Here is a 15,761-nt window from a genome sequence, read left to right as displayed (position 1 = left end):
GGATTTACAAGATCAAAAGGATACTTTGGCATTGTGAATTTTATCCTGTTGTTTTTCTTCTTGGGGCTCTGTCACACTTTGGTAAAAAGGTTTCTGCATCTGAAATTTAGTTAGTTAAAATATAGTCTGCTAGCATTGCTCAGAGGCTTCCACTGCATGGTAATGCATGGTATGCAATGCAGCCCACTGAGAGGAAGAGGACATCCGCGCATTACAGGTACAAGTAGTAAGTCATCCAGCACCTCATTCCACTGGGTTCCACTGGAAGTCATATTAGTCACACTAGAGGGGCGGCTATAAGTCATTTAAATCAAAAGAGTTACATGCGATGATCAGTGCAGCATGCTTTTGCTTTTAAGAGAAGGGGGGCATAAATTGTGTTTGTAATGGAGCACAGCTGCTTGGAAGGATGAATGGCAAGAAACTCTTCGTGCAAGTGCCAGGCCTCCCACTGGCCACCAGTATGTGGTCACAGTGGGGCAGCAGATTGAGTGGCATGTACCCCCTGCAGGGATTTTGGAAAATGAGACCCAAACTGAAAAGGACAGCTGAGCCAAGTCGCATGCCTGGAACATCCAGAAAGTAAGGCCCCTTTGGAACCATCTCTAAATCTGTTTTCCTGCAGTCAGGTTGCACTCTGTCCTTTGTGACTGTCAAAGGACTCTTGATCTGGGTCTAAAGGCCTGAGGACATGAAGTCAACATTCAAACTGAAGTACAAAGCATTCCCACACTCTCCCACTTGACTCAAATGAGTCATGCGTGATGCTCAATTTCTTAGCCTGTTTCAGATAAATGACTGGATCCCGAGGATGAGAAAGCATGTTCAGCATTAAGATCCTATTCAGAACATCTGCATCCTCTTCTCTCTTCCTACAGATTATCCCCCAATCCATCGATCCATATTTATTCAGGACAAATAGATGATGAGACCACAGACTGGACAGCTTGTCTTTAATAAGACTTAGATACTCCCACTGACCTTTAAACACACATCAAAATATATTTATAGCATATACACGCACCAGCATTTCAAATACATATGAGTCTGTGGAATCTCAATGCAAATGACAGAAAACTGAGTCATGCTTGCACATGTTTAAAAAAAACTGCATGAATGGTTAAATGGTGGGGCAAACCCCTAGTTTACATTCCATTTCCAACCCAAATGCATGACTGGATCTCTGATTTGACCTTAGATTTATGAATCCTGGTTTTAAATTTCCCCTGTGATTTTCTGTCGAACTTACTCACTCATCATTACATCCAGTTCTGGATACAATCAATCAATCACAATTTGAGGAGTGTTAAGTTTGAACTGAAAATGGGTTTACATACAGTAACAATCCATTGGAACTTAAATCTCAAATTTCTTTTCAGATTTCTCGGTTTAACTTTACAAAAAAAAAAAAAACAGGTAGCTTTACACAGACCAGGATGTAATCAATGTATACAACACCTGGGTTTGACATGAAGGCCTTTTCAGAGCAGAGTTGCGTAAATGTCGACTCCCTTTCATACAACTTTATTCCACAGACCCCTCCCTCCTTTGTCCAACACGCAAAATTTCATTTACATTATTCACATAAAATTGTACCCAGTCTTACATTTCTCTTCGAGTTAAATAACTAAACATAAGAACAAAAAAGCAAACTCGCTTCTCTTTTTCCAGCTCGTCATAATAACAATTACTCAGCTGTACTGTAATGTACAATGATGATACTGTCAAGTATTAAGGTGCATGGAATTGGTGCCATGAAGATCTTTACAAATGTTAACACTGATGCACCTTATATGGCGGCACGTGGCAACATCTTTCATCCTGTTTTGTGTTTTGCTTGTGTCTTGATGCAGATTTGCAGAGTTGCTTCTTCTTCGTCGTCTTCTCTGGCCCCGTTATCTTCAGAGAGAAGTTTATTTTTGTTTTTTTGGGGGGGCCTAGAAAGCAGTCGGTGATTGTTTGGCACAGGTCACGGGGCTGTGCTCTGTCAAAGAGGGTGTCGGTCTGCCCATGCGAGCGGTGGCTGGGCTGGGGATGGTCAGCGGACTAAGGCGATGAGCACTTCAACACCGGCACATCTCACAGCACTTCTGGGAGGGAGACACAGAGCAGAGGGTTGAGGGTCAGAAGGGACAGCACCCGTCGATAGAGGACTAACCAGCACTGAATAACACACAAAATGGAGTCTAATGCTTTTGAGTTATGGATTGATTGATTGATTGATTGATTGATTTCATTTCATTTCATTATAGTGTCATACTGGTGCCCAGCCCACATGGACTTACAAGACACTGTGAAACAAAGTGATCAAACAAATGCTGAAAACATAGAATGCATGTTGTCCATCTACGATTCACTTTCAAATTACATTACAAACAATGAATTTCAGTATCATAGTATCCAATATCTCATTCAGAATTCAAAATAAATTCCTTCTTCCTTCTTTCCCACACCTTAGAGATATATTGGGCAGTAGCTTATCGCACAACTTAATTCTCAAATCATTATATAAAGGTCAATAAAACAAAGTGAATTTTCATTTCATTTCATTCATTTGGACGCCCAGTCATTCAACTGGGCGTACAAAAATGGAGACAGGGATCAATACAGAGCAGTCAAATATAAGTTGCGTGCTGCAATAAGAAAAGCAAAGTCCAGCTATGCAACGAAATTGGAACAACAATTCTCATCCAGTAACTCCAGATCAATGTGGAAAAATCTTAAGGACATGACAGATTACAAAAAACGCCCCTGCTCCCCTCCACTTTATACAAGGTTTGAAAAACCTATTCCACCAGCCATCCCCCCTACTCCCACTCCAATGCCACCCTTCTGCATCCAGGAGGATGAGGTGAGAGCTACGTTCAAGAAGCTGAACATCAGGAAAGCAGCAGGGCCAGACGGGATCAGTCCTGCTTTGCTGAGCCACTGTGCAGCTCAATTGGCCCCAGTATTTTCCACTATATTTAACACCTCTCTAAGTCAATGTACAGTCCCACAGTGCTACCATCTACCATCATTCCTGTGCCAAAGTCCTCAAAGATCACCTGCCTCAATGACTTCAGACCAGTTGCCCTAACATCTGCCCTAACTAACTTCCCCACTGATGGACCCATATCAATTTGCCTATCAAGCCAACCGGTCTGTTGAGGATGCAGTCAGCATAGCACTCCACCTACACAAGCATCCTGTTCATAGACTTTAATTCCGCCTTTAACTCCATCAACCCACTCAAACTCTTTACCATACTCTTGGACATGAACATTGACCCAGCCATATGCCACTGGATCCGGAGCTTCCTGTGGAGCAGGCCACAGAGGGTGAAGGTTAATAACCTAACCTCACACCCTCTTACCCTCAGTACGGGAGCTCCTCAGGGCTGTGTTCTCTCCCCCTGACTCTTCTCACTTTACACCACCCACTTTACATCCATGGACAATTCTGTGAAAATCATAAAATATGCAGACGACACAACCATTGTAGGCCTCATCTCTAACGATGATGAAACTCAGTACCGCATTGAGGTGGCCCAAGCTGTCACTTGGTGTGCAAACAATGACCTCCTGCTTAATACAGCCAAAACCCAGGAACTCATTACCGACTTCCGACGCATGCCGAATCCCAAAATACCCATACACATAAACGGAAACCCCATCACCACCACTGACTCTTTTAAATTCCTTACATTAGCAATAACCTGAAGTGGAAAACTAACACTGAACACATCATTGCAAAAGCTCAACAACGACTTTACTTCCTTAGGCAGCTTAAAAAATACCAGATCAAGCATCAACTTCTCGTTCTGTTCTACTCAGCCATCATCGAGTCCATCATCACATCTTCTATTACAGTATGGTACGGCAGCACGGACAGTCAAACACGGAAAAAACTACAGCGGATTGTTAACAAGGCATCCAAAATCATGGGCAACCCACTCCCCTCAGTTGAATCTCTACATACTCACCGGACTATAAAGCGAGCAAAGAAGATCATCTCCGACCCCTCACATCCTGCTCATCACCTCTTTCAGCTCCTTCCCTCAGGGAGGCGCTACAGGTCATTGTCCACTACGACTAAACGCTTCATAAACAGCTTTTTTCCCATAGCTATCAGGACTCTGAACTCCTCCCTTTAGTCCCCTCCTCACACACTACTGGCATGCATACCATTCACCTAATGTATGTGGCTGTGTGTAATATGTTTCTGCTATTGTATCACTGTATTGTTTCACGATAGTATGTGGAGTGTCTGCTGTTGTCCATGTATGTATTGTGCTGCAGAGTTTAATATACTGTACCGAAAACAAATTCCACCGGCCTTGGTCGTGTGGCTAATAAACAATCTATCTATCTATCTATTTTCAATCTCATTTAAGCTGCAGAGTGAACATAGTCGCTCTTCCTCTGGAGTGTTATTGTATTGTCCAGTTTCAGTAGCAAGGGGTAATGTACCTGATCTCATAAGAGCCACCCTTGTTAATCTGAGTAATGGCAAGGTCTGTAAACCTCTGACCTGGTCACAATACTGAGTGCAAAAGGTCGCTGGCACATGTTGCAGGGGGCATGAACCCATAAACCTTTATTGGCTTGTTTACGTAGGCAAAGGAAAAGGCCAGGGGACTAAACAACAGATACTCTGTGTGGAACCCCGACTTCTTACAGACACATAGCTGCAGTGAGAAAATGCAATCAACATGGTGAATCGGTGAGTGATTGATGCAACACTGATCATTTGACTGACAACAGCACATGTGAGGCCATGGAGGGTCAACGCTCATAACGAGCATGAACATTCAAATTAGCCCCGGCGGTATGCTTGAAAATAAATTGCCCTCCTTCTATGGAATTACATCGTAACATTCAATCAGTCTCACGTACATTAATCTTCCCAATCATAGCCCTCGTCATAAATACTCTGTCATGTCCATGGAGACTTAAGTGTCCAGACGTATACGACTGAATATGATCAGTTGGCATGTTGACGTTTTGAGTGACTGAGACAACAGCTACAGGTGGTGGAGGTGAGATGAGGAAAATTAATCGTTCCGTAAAATGAGACATTTTAGCAAAGATGGTCGAGGGCCAGCGAAGCTAATCCTCCTCTGTTTGCTTTGGATATATTTACAATCAGTGGCTTGTCTTCAAGCCAGCAGGTGAAGGTTTAAGTCTGGCAAGAAGGGAGAGAGTAGGGTGGAAGCAGTACTGCTGACGTTGCCGTCGGGAGGGGGACAAGCGAGGGGTGATGGGACGCATAACTGCAAAGGGGTCCAGTTTCTAACCCTTGGCAGTGCAGCACTTGTGGATAGGGTCTCCTCACTGCCTCTGCCACTCTAGGAATTTGACACTAGACGCAGGCCCAAGTCAGTGGGGCTGCTGAATAAAAGCTGTCATCGGTATAAAGATACCCTCTTCACCCTTCCCTACACCGTTTCTTCCATTTCCCACATACGGCCCCATGGGAGTGTTGGCGGAGTCACTCCCCATGGGAGTCATCCCTCTCCCCAGGGGGTATTAGCACACACCCGGGTCATGACCTGCACATTAGACGAGCTGAGAGTTCATCTTTGTGGTGCCTTCATGCCAAAGACAGCAGCAGTAACCAATGGCGCCTTGTGCTGCAACCTTTTTGCCTGGTGTCCAGCCCCCATGAATCACAGTCTTTAGCACTTTTTTGAATTTGCAGGGCGATTCATAGCAGTCTGGATGCAAGGCTATCCACGACTGATTCACTGACATAATTTCTCGGCCCGACCGATTGGTTGGTTGGTGTTAGTTGTCAATCTTTGACCAATCACAGTAGCAAAGCAGACTGACATAATCTGGAAAATTTCAGAGCTAAAAACAATCATGGCAGCATTCACTTTTAAACATTTTAAACATTGTTCCTGTTTTAATTCATCAATACCATTAAGTTTTTTAAGGACTGAGGAATTCGCTAAATCTAGCTTGCTATCATCCAATTCCTTTGCCGGCGCTGCCATTTTGGTAGTTGTCGCGCTCTGTAACGCTTGTCATAAGTAGGTTTGTCCCGCCTATATCGACCATCCAATCAGGTATATTGGACAGTATCTATCCGAAATAACTGCCGGCTTGCGTCCAGACCTCTATGAATCGCCATGCAAATTCAAAAAGTGCTAAAGACTGTGATTCATGGGCGCTGAACCCAGGCAAGCAATATTTACGGTGCACTGTGAACTCTGCCACTGATATGAGAAGTCAAAGCAAAACCAGATCATTGCTGTAAATAAACCATGGCTCTGTCTGCTGCTAAGTTTTTCTAGGGATATGATGACACACTGAGACATCACAGTACTCTTACATTTCCCCTCTCTCACTTATACTCCATGTACCTGCAACATGCTGAGGCTTTATGGGGCCTGCTTTTTTCATGAACGGCTCCTCACTTTCAAAAGCGAGGATTGGCTCGGCGGGCATGCTGGTCTCAGACTTGTCCCGCCCTCCGTTGGTGCTGTTGCCATGATTGGCTAGCTGGATGATCTCTTCAAAGTGGGCAGTGTCTCCCTTAGTGGACAGACCGTTCTCGTGTCTGGTGGGCTGCACTCCATTGACCACTTGGACCGAGGGGCTGAAGAGGGGAGATGCAGAGCAGAACATGGTTTTGGTTAAAATGGGTCTGAAAATGACTCATGAAAGTATGAGTCATACCACTAAGATCCAATTGTGGGAGTCTTTTCAAAATCTACCCCCAGAAGCATGTTCAAATACAGAGAGTAAACATTTTGCGAAAGCAAAACATTCTCTCAGCATTGCAACTGTTGACTGTTGGCCTAAATCGTGTGGCTCCCTGTGTTTTCCTTTGAGGTTTGAAAGAACGCAGCTCTCCTGCAGCCTTGATTACCAGTCAACTCCCGGCTTGGTTTTCTGGCATACGAGTTTTATACTGTTCATGGTGGTCTTGCATCAACAGGAGCACAGGGAAACTTTCAAAATTGATAAAAGGGGCAGCTTTAGTTTTACCTTTCTCTCACATTGCTCTGTCCGTTTTCTGTCTTGCTATTGGACAGGTTGACCTCTGGCCTTGGCTGATAGTCGGCAGATGCTAGAGGAAACAAAGCAAAACGATCATTAAACCAGCGTGAAACCACGCACACGGACATGCTCGCACACGCTCGTCATCCCACTCTACCATGCACAATCAACCACCAAGTGTGACTAACACCATTGCCAGTGGTGAGATGTTGATGACCACCCTGGAGATGAGTCATAGTGAACTCAATATGCAGGGAAGGGATGCCAAGCTCAATCTTCCTGGGGCATCCTTCCTCTGTGGTTCTCATCCTCCCCCTCAACTCCAACAACTGCTGGGGACGGGGTTGTGGTTGAGACAGTTGTCCACACCCCTGACTAGAATGGAGGCACGCCTGCCAGCTGCCCCCGGACCTCCGACCACATCAGTGGTAGGCTAATGTCTTCCTGCGCTGGGGAACTTGGCCACAAGCAGCAGCATATCTCCCAGACCACATTGATCCATGCTGATCCCCCTCATCTTCCTCATCTACATGATGTGGAAGCTCAAACAGGGAGGGTGTGCAAACTGTATGATTCCTAGTTTGTTTGGGTGAAGAATATAATTATTCCGTAATTGGAAGTTCTGTGGAGAGTGGATATGGGTGGAGGCGAGGGCTGTGTGATATCAGGGAGAGTACTAATTATATTTCTAGTACCATACATAAATACAGATTATGTTTCATAATTGCTACAGGCTACTACATTGATACTGGCATGAGCCTACTCTTCCTCCAGTCCCTCAGCCCCCGGATTTGGACAACAAGCAAACACACATGGGTCCTATTGCACAGAGAAGAAGAACTTAAACTGCAGCTGTACAGGATATGAGGCAGAGATAAAATCTAATAACTCTTTTATATCGAATCTGTGAATCTGACTCAGACGGGAACTGAAAACAAAAGCACAACAAATATCCGTGGTTCCGGTTAATCTAATATAGTAAAGATGCAAAGCTAGCAAAAAATGAAACTTAGAGGAGACAGAGTGCAGTATGTGTCATTAAATATCGATGGAAAGGTGGGAGAAAAAAATGAGACGTGTTCCTCTACAATATGTGGCTCGAGTCGACTGCTATCGGAACAATTAAGTCAGACACTGTCCAAAATCAATCAGATCCTGTGGATTTGCCAATTGAAACAGCCTATGGTAAGAGTTAGAAATCCACTAAATGCAATCTGGAAAACAACTGGTTACAAAGCACAGGCTTTTTTTAGATCCCTTACCGGAAATCACATTAATGGGAGATCAATTAAGACAATTACCCCAAACAATTCCTTGAGATTTACTGATTGTAGTGGGTAATGATTTTCCTGTAACACTTGAGGATGTATTGCACAAGAGGAACACAGCCCAGACTGATTATCTGCTTACCTTTGCTGCTTTCTGCCTCTTTGCCATTGACCTGGGTGGTTGGGGAGGACTTGGTCTCTTTCTGTACAGATGAGAGAGGATTCCAGTCATTCTTAATGGAATGTTAAGTCTTGGCATGATGTTTTTGTTACAACTTAACAACAAATGTACCTTGTCCCCTCCATCTGTCTTCCGTGTCCTCTTCATGATCTCCTCCAGACGCTGGGGGAAGAAGAAAGAAAGGCATAAGCTTGGTTTTGAGGTCTCAACGAGCCATAAAATTAAAGTCCGGCCCAGTGTGAATGGACGCCCAAATACAGCCAAGGCTAATCCTCTCTCAAAAATTAGAAAAAAAATCTAAATTCTTATACATTTTGTCCTGTAATGCAGCAGATACCAGCACAGTGAGGGAGCAGTGGAGACATCCTTAAAGTGAATACGGACTAAATTAAATCATGCAGTTTTGATCGACAGCGATTCAATATGGCAGAAATTAATACAACATCCAGAAAATTTCAAGAATTAGTGAGATCTAGTAGTCAATTTTTAAAGTTTAAAAATGTGGTTAGGTTTGGCGGGCCAGACTGAGTTCACACACCTTGTCTGACATGAATTACTTTTGTTTTGACTGCTTTGCCATCTGCCATAATCAAATTACTTTTTTGCTAGAAACTGAGGTTTCACATTTCCCTGTTCATTGTTTCCCTTCATCACTGAACAAAAGTGTTCCTGTCTCTTTTGCATGTACTAGTCTGAGAAGGGCTTTATTCTTGAAGTGGATGCAGAGGGTCTTGCAGAGGCTCTAGTGTCCCGAGGCGGAGAGGCCTGTCAATGATGTCAATGATGAAGCAGCACTTGTGCTTGCAGCTGGAACAATAGCGTAGGATGGCCAAACATTGAACAGTAGAATACAAAGAGAGAGACACAGAGAATACACTCTGTTTAGGGGAAAAAAGGCAAACCCTATGCACAGCCTGAACTGACTATTTCTCTAAAAGACAGCACTCTCAGCCTGGTTCATTTGTATGCATGGAACACAGCAAAATTGATCCAATATGCGACCTCCTTCTGAGGACACAGAGTTAGCATGAGACAGCTAGACCATAACAGCAGTTGCAGTCAATTGCAGCTGCCACTCATAAAAGTGAAGCATTTTTAATACCCCACAGCCATCCATGGACAAATCACAGCTCATGGCTTTGGCATTTAGTTTGGCTGTGCTACTTGTTGGACTTTAGGACCGAGATTTGGTGATTGATTGAGATGCTTTTAAAAATAAGGTGGTGGTCTGTTCACATGCCCTTTGGGATTCTTCAAACCACCTTTTCATACGGATCTAATATTCATATTATCTCAGTTCAAAACACATTTGTCTTCACAGATACATAAATATAAAACAGACTTGTTGAGGCAATAACAAGGGCGGGTCGATCAATTCAGGTAGAACACAGTGAGCAATGGTGTGCTCTACGCTGTGACTAAGCAGGGAGTTTTTGGGGTAGAGGACATGCTGTTCTTGTGGGCTAATTCCAGCGGAGCCAGGCTTCGGCTGGCTGAGCCAGACCTGGCAGGCCTAGATAAGAGCCTTTCACACATGGAGAGAAGATGAGGAGAGGGAAAGAAAGGCTTAGCTAGCCTACAGTGGCATGAGCTTACTGTGGGTGGTACACTGTGAATAGACGGCACCGGTCACTCACATACAGTACGTGCACGTGCGCTTACACACGTATCGGCACGCATGTACAAACATCTGCACACATCCACACACTTATTCACACACAGATGACTGGCCCAGCAAGACCTCCATTAATGGCGTTTATATATAACTTCTCACTCACTCTCTCACTCACACACATATACACACAGTAAGCCCTATTAAATCATGGCATGCAGACAGGCTATCCAGGATAAGCCAAAAACATCATTCATCTCGGCTTCAGGGACTCAACTTTCAAGCGTGCTTTTGTCATGTCGATGTCAGGCGGTTCATAGTAAACGTGCCCTAGAATAAATCTCCAGTGAGGGAGGAAAGCTTTTTTTTTTATTGTGAACTGACTAAATAGGATTCATTCTGTTGTGCTCTGAGATCTGTTCATCTGCATCGGAGGCAGCTGGGAGCAGGATCGGAGGATTCAGAGAGGGGAAAAAAATAAAAAACTGGAAAACTTTTGCCATAAATTTGATCTTATTTGTGGTCGATTAAGAAAGGACTGAGAATGAAACTTCTACTTATAACTATGCCAATCGTAATTTCCATTTTGAATTGGGTGAATGTAAAACCCGGTTGAGAGAACAATGATGGAAGGCCAGATGAATTGCCCTACCCTTTTCCTCTCCAGCCTCTCCTGCTCCTCCTTCTGGAAGTGTTTCTCCCTCTCCAGACGCTGCTTCTCCGCCTCCTCCCGGGCTTTAGCCTCAGCCTCTTCTTTCTGAAACACACAGGCGAGAATCCAACAACAATTTTAATGTCGGCAGAAAGGGGAGGGAAAAAAGTCTTGGCCAAAATAAACATGGCTCTTGCATAACATGGGTGTGGCTGTTCTCTGCAATTATTGTTTACAACCACAAAAGGGTTACTTTCCTGTACCTTTAGGCCCAAAGTGTCTATTTTCAACATTTATAGCCTCATGAGGACAATTCAAAGTGAAATACAATACTTGGGCCTCAGCATAATTATACTGGACCACATTTAACCACAAATGCCACTTCTCTGAAAGACCACAAGGGGGTGGCAAAGGGTAGGTGATGGATAAGAGACATACAGAGATAAGAAAGGCCCAGCAGCTGCTCCTGTCATAGGTTTACAGGATAAACAAACACTTCAATGAATGGCCCCATTTTGTGGTTCAATGGAAATCAGTTCCTGTTAAGCGGAGGATAATTCCCCTAAGCTGCTCCTCAGCAACATCCACAAACACAGGAGGTTACCAGTTGTGAGTCGATAGTAGAAGTCAAAGTAAAAAAGGGCCCATTCACTGTAGAAGTGAATGGGCTAGTTTAGATTCATATTTTCCATCAATGACAATAAATCACACTGACGTAGAAAAATACTGGACTGTGTTTTTGGAGAAGTGTGTTATCAAATGAGGTCAGAGTGAGATGACCAGCTGAGCTAAGGCGCTAAATGTGAAAGTGGGTGACGTCAAACGCCATGTGACTCACAAACAGGTTTTGTGTTGAAGATAAGAGAGTGGACGACAAGGTGATATTGAGAGTGGACAAGGTGCGATGGTTAAGTGCCTGGGGATGATGTGAGGGTGCAGTGCATGTGTGTGTGTGTGTGTGTCTTGACAGGCAGTAACAACTGTCACAGAGGTGCCTGAATGTCCTTGTCACTGCCACGAGGCAAAACGACTTGCAATTCCCTTTCACCCTTATCTGACTAACCAGACCTCCCTGGACCAGGTTCATTAACGTCTTTCGTATTCTCCTGATACCTGGCTGAGGTCCTGAGAATTACATTGACTGTGATTTGGCTTGATTTGAGGTACTTCAGAGAGCTCCCTCTGCATGCTGGGAGTTGGAGAGTCAGTTTACCTGTTTCTGCAGGCGCTGGTTCTCCTCCTCCTCGGCCTTGGCTCTCTCCTCGGCCTCCTTCTCGTCCTGCAGGCGCTGGGCTTCGTCCCTCCTCCGCTGCTCCTCGGCCATGGCGCGGGCCTCCTCCTCCCTGCGTTGCCTCTCCTCTGCCTCCCTCGCTATTCGCTCCTCTCTTAGGATCCTAAATAGACGGGGCATTAGGCAAGGCTGAGCATGAGCATTTTCGCCAAAATAATGTTCCCGTTTCAAATATACCAAACTCATTAAATGCAGCAAACAGTAATGTAAATCCTTTTACTGACAGGCCGCAGCAGCACTGCTGAGTTGACATTTTATCATGAAACAGGCAACTATCAGGAAACCAAACTATTTAAGGAAATGGAAACACTTGGCAGGAACTGAGCGATGATGACATGGAGAGCGGCAACAAGAGACCAAGTCAACTGCCAAGCTATAAATAGTGGCTTGCTGTGGTCAGAATGGCACAATAGGCTGGCCACAATAGCCATTCCTACAAGCTTGCACATATCAGGGCCAGTGCTAAGTGAGGTCTCATTCAGATATACTGTACATGTGCTATGATACTGCATGGAGCTTAGGTGATACACAATATACTGATGTCTTCTTCATTTATTAGATTAGAAACATGTAAATGTCCTCCATGAGGCAATTTGTTGTGCACCATAAAAACACAGCATCACTCAAGATAAACTGCATACTGTTCAGCATCAGAACTAATGTCATATTTTTGTGCGAAGGTCACATTACAAAGTGCATTTTTTAAGGGTTGTTCACATCCCAGCTGTGGCCAACAGTCTGTTCAGCTAAGTGATGGCTGACGCAATGAGTAAGTCCTGCTTAAAAGACGAAATTTCCACAAACCAAGCGTGGGAACAGAGCTTGGGAATTACTGTCATGGGTAAAATTCCTTTCATCTCCTCTGCCTTCACTGCAGTTTGAGCTTGACAGCTTTTTGACTGGGCAATGTGCTGACCCTGTTTGAGTGAGTGTGTGTGTGCGTGTGTGTGTGTGTGTGTTGAGGCATGCTGCACTCCTCTGACCTCTCCTTCTCCTCCTGCTCGCGGCGCTCCTGCTCCTCCCTCTCCCTCTGCTCACGGGCCTGCCGTCTTTTCTCAGCCAGGATGCGGCCCGCCTCCTCTGGGTTGTTGGTGCCGGCCATGGGCTTGGCTGACGGAGAAGGAGAAGGTGCAGGTGAGGCCGCAGGGACGCTGGGAGCTGATTGGACCTGCTGCGTTGCTGAGGCGGTGGCAGTCGTTGTGATTGGTGTACTCAGCGAAGGGGGCGTGACAGGGGCTGAGGATACAACGATGGCAGGGACCACAGGGGAACCTAAAACAGGAAAAAGGAGTGTAAAGACACAAAGAAAGAGAATAACATATATAGATCTGTGGGGGCAGATTGCGACTTTAACAGAAGTAGCCTTACTTAAATAAGACTCAACTGCACCCTGCACCCCACATGCACTGTGAAACATTCTGTTCCCAGCAGTTGGAAATTATAAACAATAGCCATAGCTTCAGCCTAAGAGCTTCAAGCCTGGTAATTACATAATTAAGGCTGATTAGCGCAGCCTCTTAGCACTGTGTGTGAAGAGACACAAACCAAGGAGCTGTGTGTGGTTCACTCAGCGAGCTGCCTTTGTGTGCATGCCTAATTAAGACCGATGGTAATCTTTGCCTGGCTCCAATGCTACTGCTCTTTGAAAAAAAAAAAAAAAACCACAAATTTTCCAGAGGCTCATTCACTTTTTCCATCTGGAGGTTTCAGATCCATTCTTCCTCAGTCATGGGAAGAGGCTGAGCCAGACATATAAGAACTCCCAGCATATTAAAAAAATAAAGAATAAAAAAAAATGCAGTATGACTCAGCCAAGGAGGGAAACAAAGAGACATACAAGTCTAATGTATCTTATGTGGGGGCGTGTTGCTCCATGTGTAGACTAAAAATGGAAGGAAAAGTGTAGACTATAAATAAATGTATAGTGTACTGCTCTATTCTGCAGTGTTGCCTAGAAATGATCCAAACCCATATATATAACTACCAAGCTAGTCTGCTGGAGGAAAAGCCAATGATGATTGATGGCCACTGTTAAACAGTCTAACTTTCAGAAAACTTGGCGTAAACACAGGACATGATTTGTAGTGTTTAGTTTCATTGTAACGATGAACAGCAAAATCTTGACAGATTGTCACAATACATTTCAATCCAGTTCTGTGACAATCGGCTTGTAAAACCACTATCATCAGTTTTCTCTTTCTCCTGTACTCACTCTTCCTCTCCTCGGGGGTGGCGGGCCTGCGAGGCTCCTTAACTCTCTCCAAGGGGACGGGGGAGGAGGTGCGGTGGTCTATCCTGGCAGGGGTCCTGGCTCTCTTGGGCCGGGCCTTGGGGGTGGAGGGGCTGCTGCGGGCGGATGGTGGCTTGGGGCTCGGGGAGGCGGCGGGGCTGGGAGAGGCAGTTCTGCCCTTAGGAGTGGCTGGGGATGAGGGCCGTTGTCTGGATAAAGGACTTGGGCTGGAGGGAAAGAAAACACACAGAGGGGTGAAGAGTGAGGTGAAATTATCTGGACAATTATTGTCTGCTACATTCAAAGAAATTTGAGCACATTACTCTTATCATAGGCTCAGGCTTAAATGTTTTATAGTTTAAAGTTAAAAAAAAAACCTGATAGGAAGGACCTTGAATGCAAAAAGTAAGTTTATCAGGCAGCGTTGTATAGCTGCATATATATAAGCCTTTTTTGTTCTTTTTTTGTTTTGTTCGTCCCTTGCTCACTTATGCACTTTTTTTTTTTCTTCATTTGTGCGCTTATATGGAGCATTAATAAACATACTTTTTACATTCAAGCTACCAATCTGTTTATTTTCTTTTATTTATCTTTAGGCTACCTTGGAAGACCTTTCCCCGCTGTGTTTTATGTGGACTGTTTAAAGTTAAACCTCCTGAAAAACACTCCTGGAGACAACCGCAACATTAATCAGTCCAATATTTGTATCAAATCTCATTCTTAGCGGAGGCAGCTCAGTTCCCTCTTGTCCTTAGAAATCCCTGAAGAAACTTGACTTCACCCAACAGGTTCAAAGCACTCAAACATTGCATCATCCCTCAAAGTGCATTACGGGTCAGTTTGCCAGCATTAGTCAGGCAATGCAACACTTGGGATGGGAAACATCCATTATAATAGGGAAGAGGCTTTTCCTCTATGCCTCTGGCACTGACAGCTCTGCTGAGCCCTTTGTTGCATTTTTTGTTGAGTCAAAGGCTTTATTTTTTTCTCCCATTCCCTACATTCTGTCATGGATGTCATTCATTTCTATAGCCTGAAGCTTAGAGAGGAAATATCCACTCCGCCTGGGATCTTTAACTCCTTGCCTAGGCTCAATTAGTGCGTGAAATACGTAGTCGGCGCCACACAGACGTAAACACGGTCACCCTGCCTAACCCAGTCAATGGCCTTAAACAAGCTGTGGGACGAGGGGATCTAAGGATAACCCACTTAATACTCATAGGAAGATTTAAGTGACAATGTTTGCATGGTTTTCACAAGGTACCACACTTGCCTAGCATATATTCAAGGTGTTGAGTTGTTAATGTTCACACCTAGCATCTTTGATTACATCCATCCTTCATGCTTCTTCTGAGCCTTGGCATTGAATAACATGGGAAAGTTACATGGGAGCAACATGAAGTAAACATAGGAGCAAGATGACTGCAGTTCACGGCAGGAGGAAAATGACTGACTTTGCTTGTGGTTGTTGTCCATAGGGGAAAAGTCAATTTACTATTCAAACAATATTTGCACTATTCAAGATTGCCTAAAATTGG

General features: G+C 44.5%; 1 protein-coding gene across 8 annotated transcripts in view; it reads right to left on the bottom strand.

Annotated features, from left to right (window-relative positions):
• Positions 1-936: 936 nt before the first annotated feature.
• map7d1a (MAP7 domain containing 1a) overlaps positions 937-15,761 on the bottom strand; it is a 44,482-nt gene continuing 29,657 nt past the window's right edge. For 4 of the 8 annotated variants that reach the window (XM_078286953.1, XM_078286957.1, XM_078286955.1 and 1 more), the window contains 9 exons: positions 14,206-14,450; positions 12,977-13,265; positions 11,916-12,096; positions 10,703-10,807; positions 8,550-8,600; positions 8,400-8,460; positions 6,978-7,059; positions 6,350-6,585; positions 1,383-2,090 (listed from right to left, as the gene is read on the bottom strand). In XM_078286953.1, the coding sequence (XP_078143079.1) occupies positions 2,080-2,090; positions 6,350-6,585; positions 6,978-7,059; positions 8,400-8,460; positions 8,550-8,600; positions 10,703-10,807; positions 11,916-12,096; positions 12,977-13,265; positions 14,206-14,450 (1,261 nt within the window). In that variant the 3' untranslated portion in view covers positions 1,383-2,079. The other 4 variants (XR_013506887.1, XR_013506888.1, XM_078286954.1 and 1 more) reach the window with 4 other exon arrangements.

Source organism: Centroberyx gerrardi, chromosome 12, assembly GCF_048128805.1.
Source record: "Centroberyx gerrardi isolate f3 chromosome 12, fCenGer3.hap1.cur.20231027, whole genome shotgun sequence".
Lineage (NCBI taxonomy): Eukaryota > Metazoa > Chordata > Actinopteri > Beryciformes > Berycidae > Centroberyx > Centroberyx gerrardi.
The sequence above is the reverse complement of the archived record's forward strand: the minus strand, read 5'-3'. Positions and strand labels throughout refer to the sequence as shown.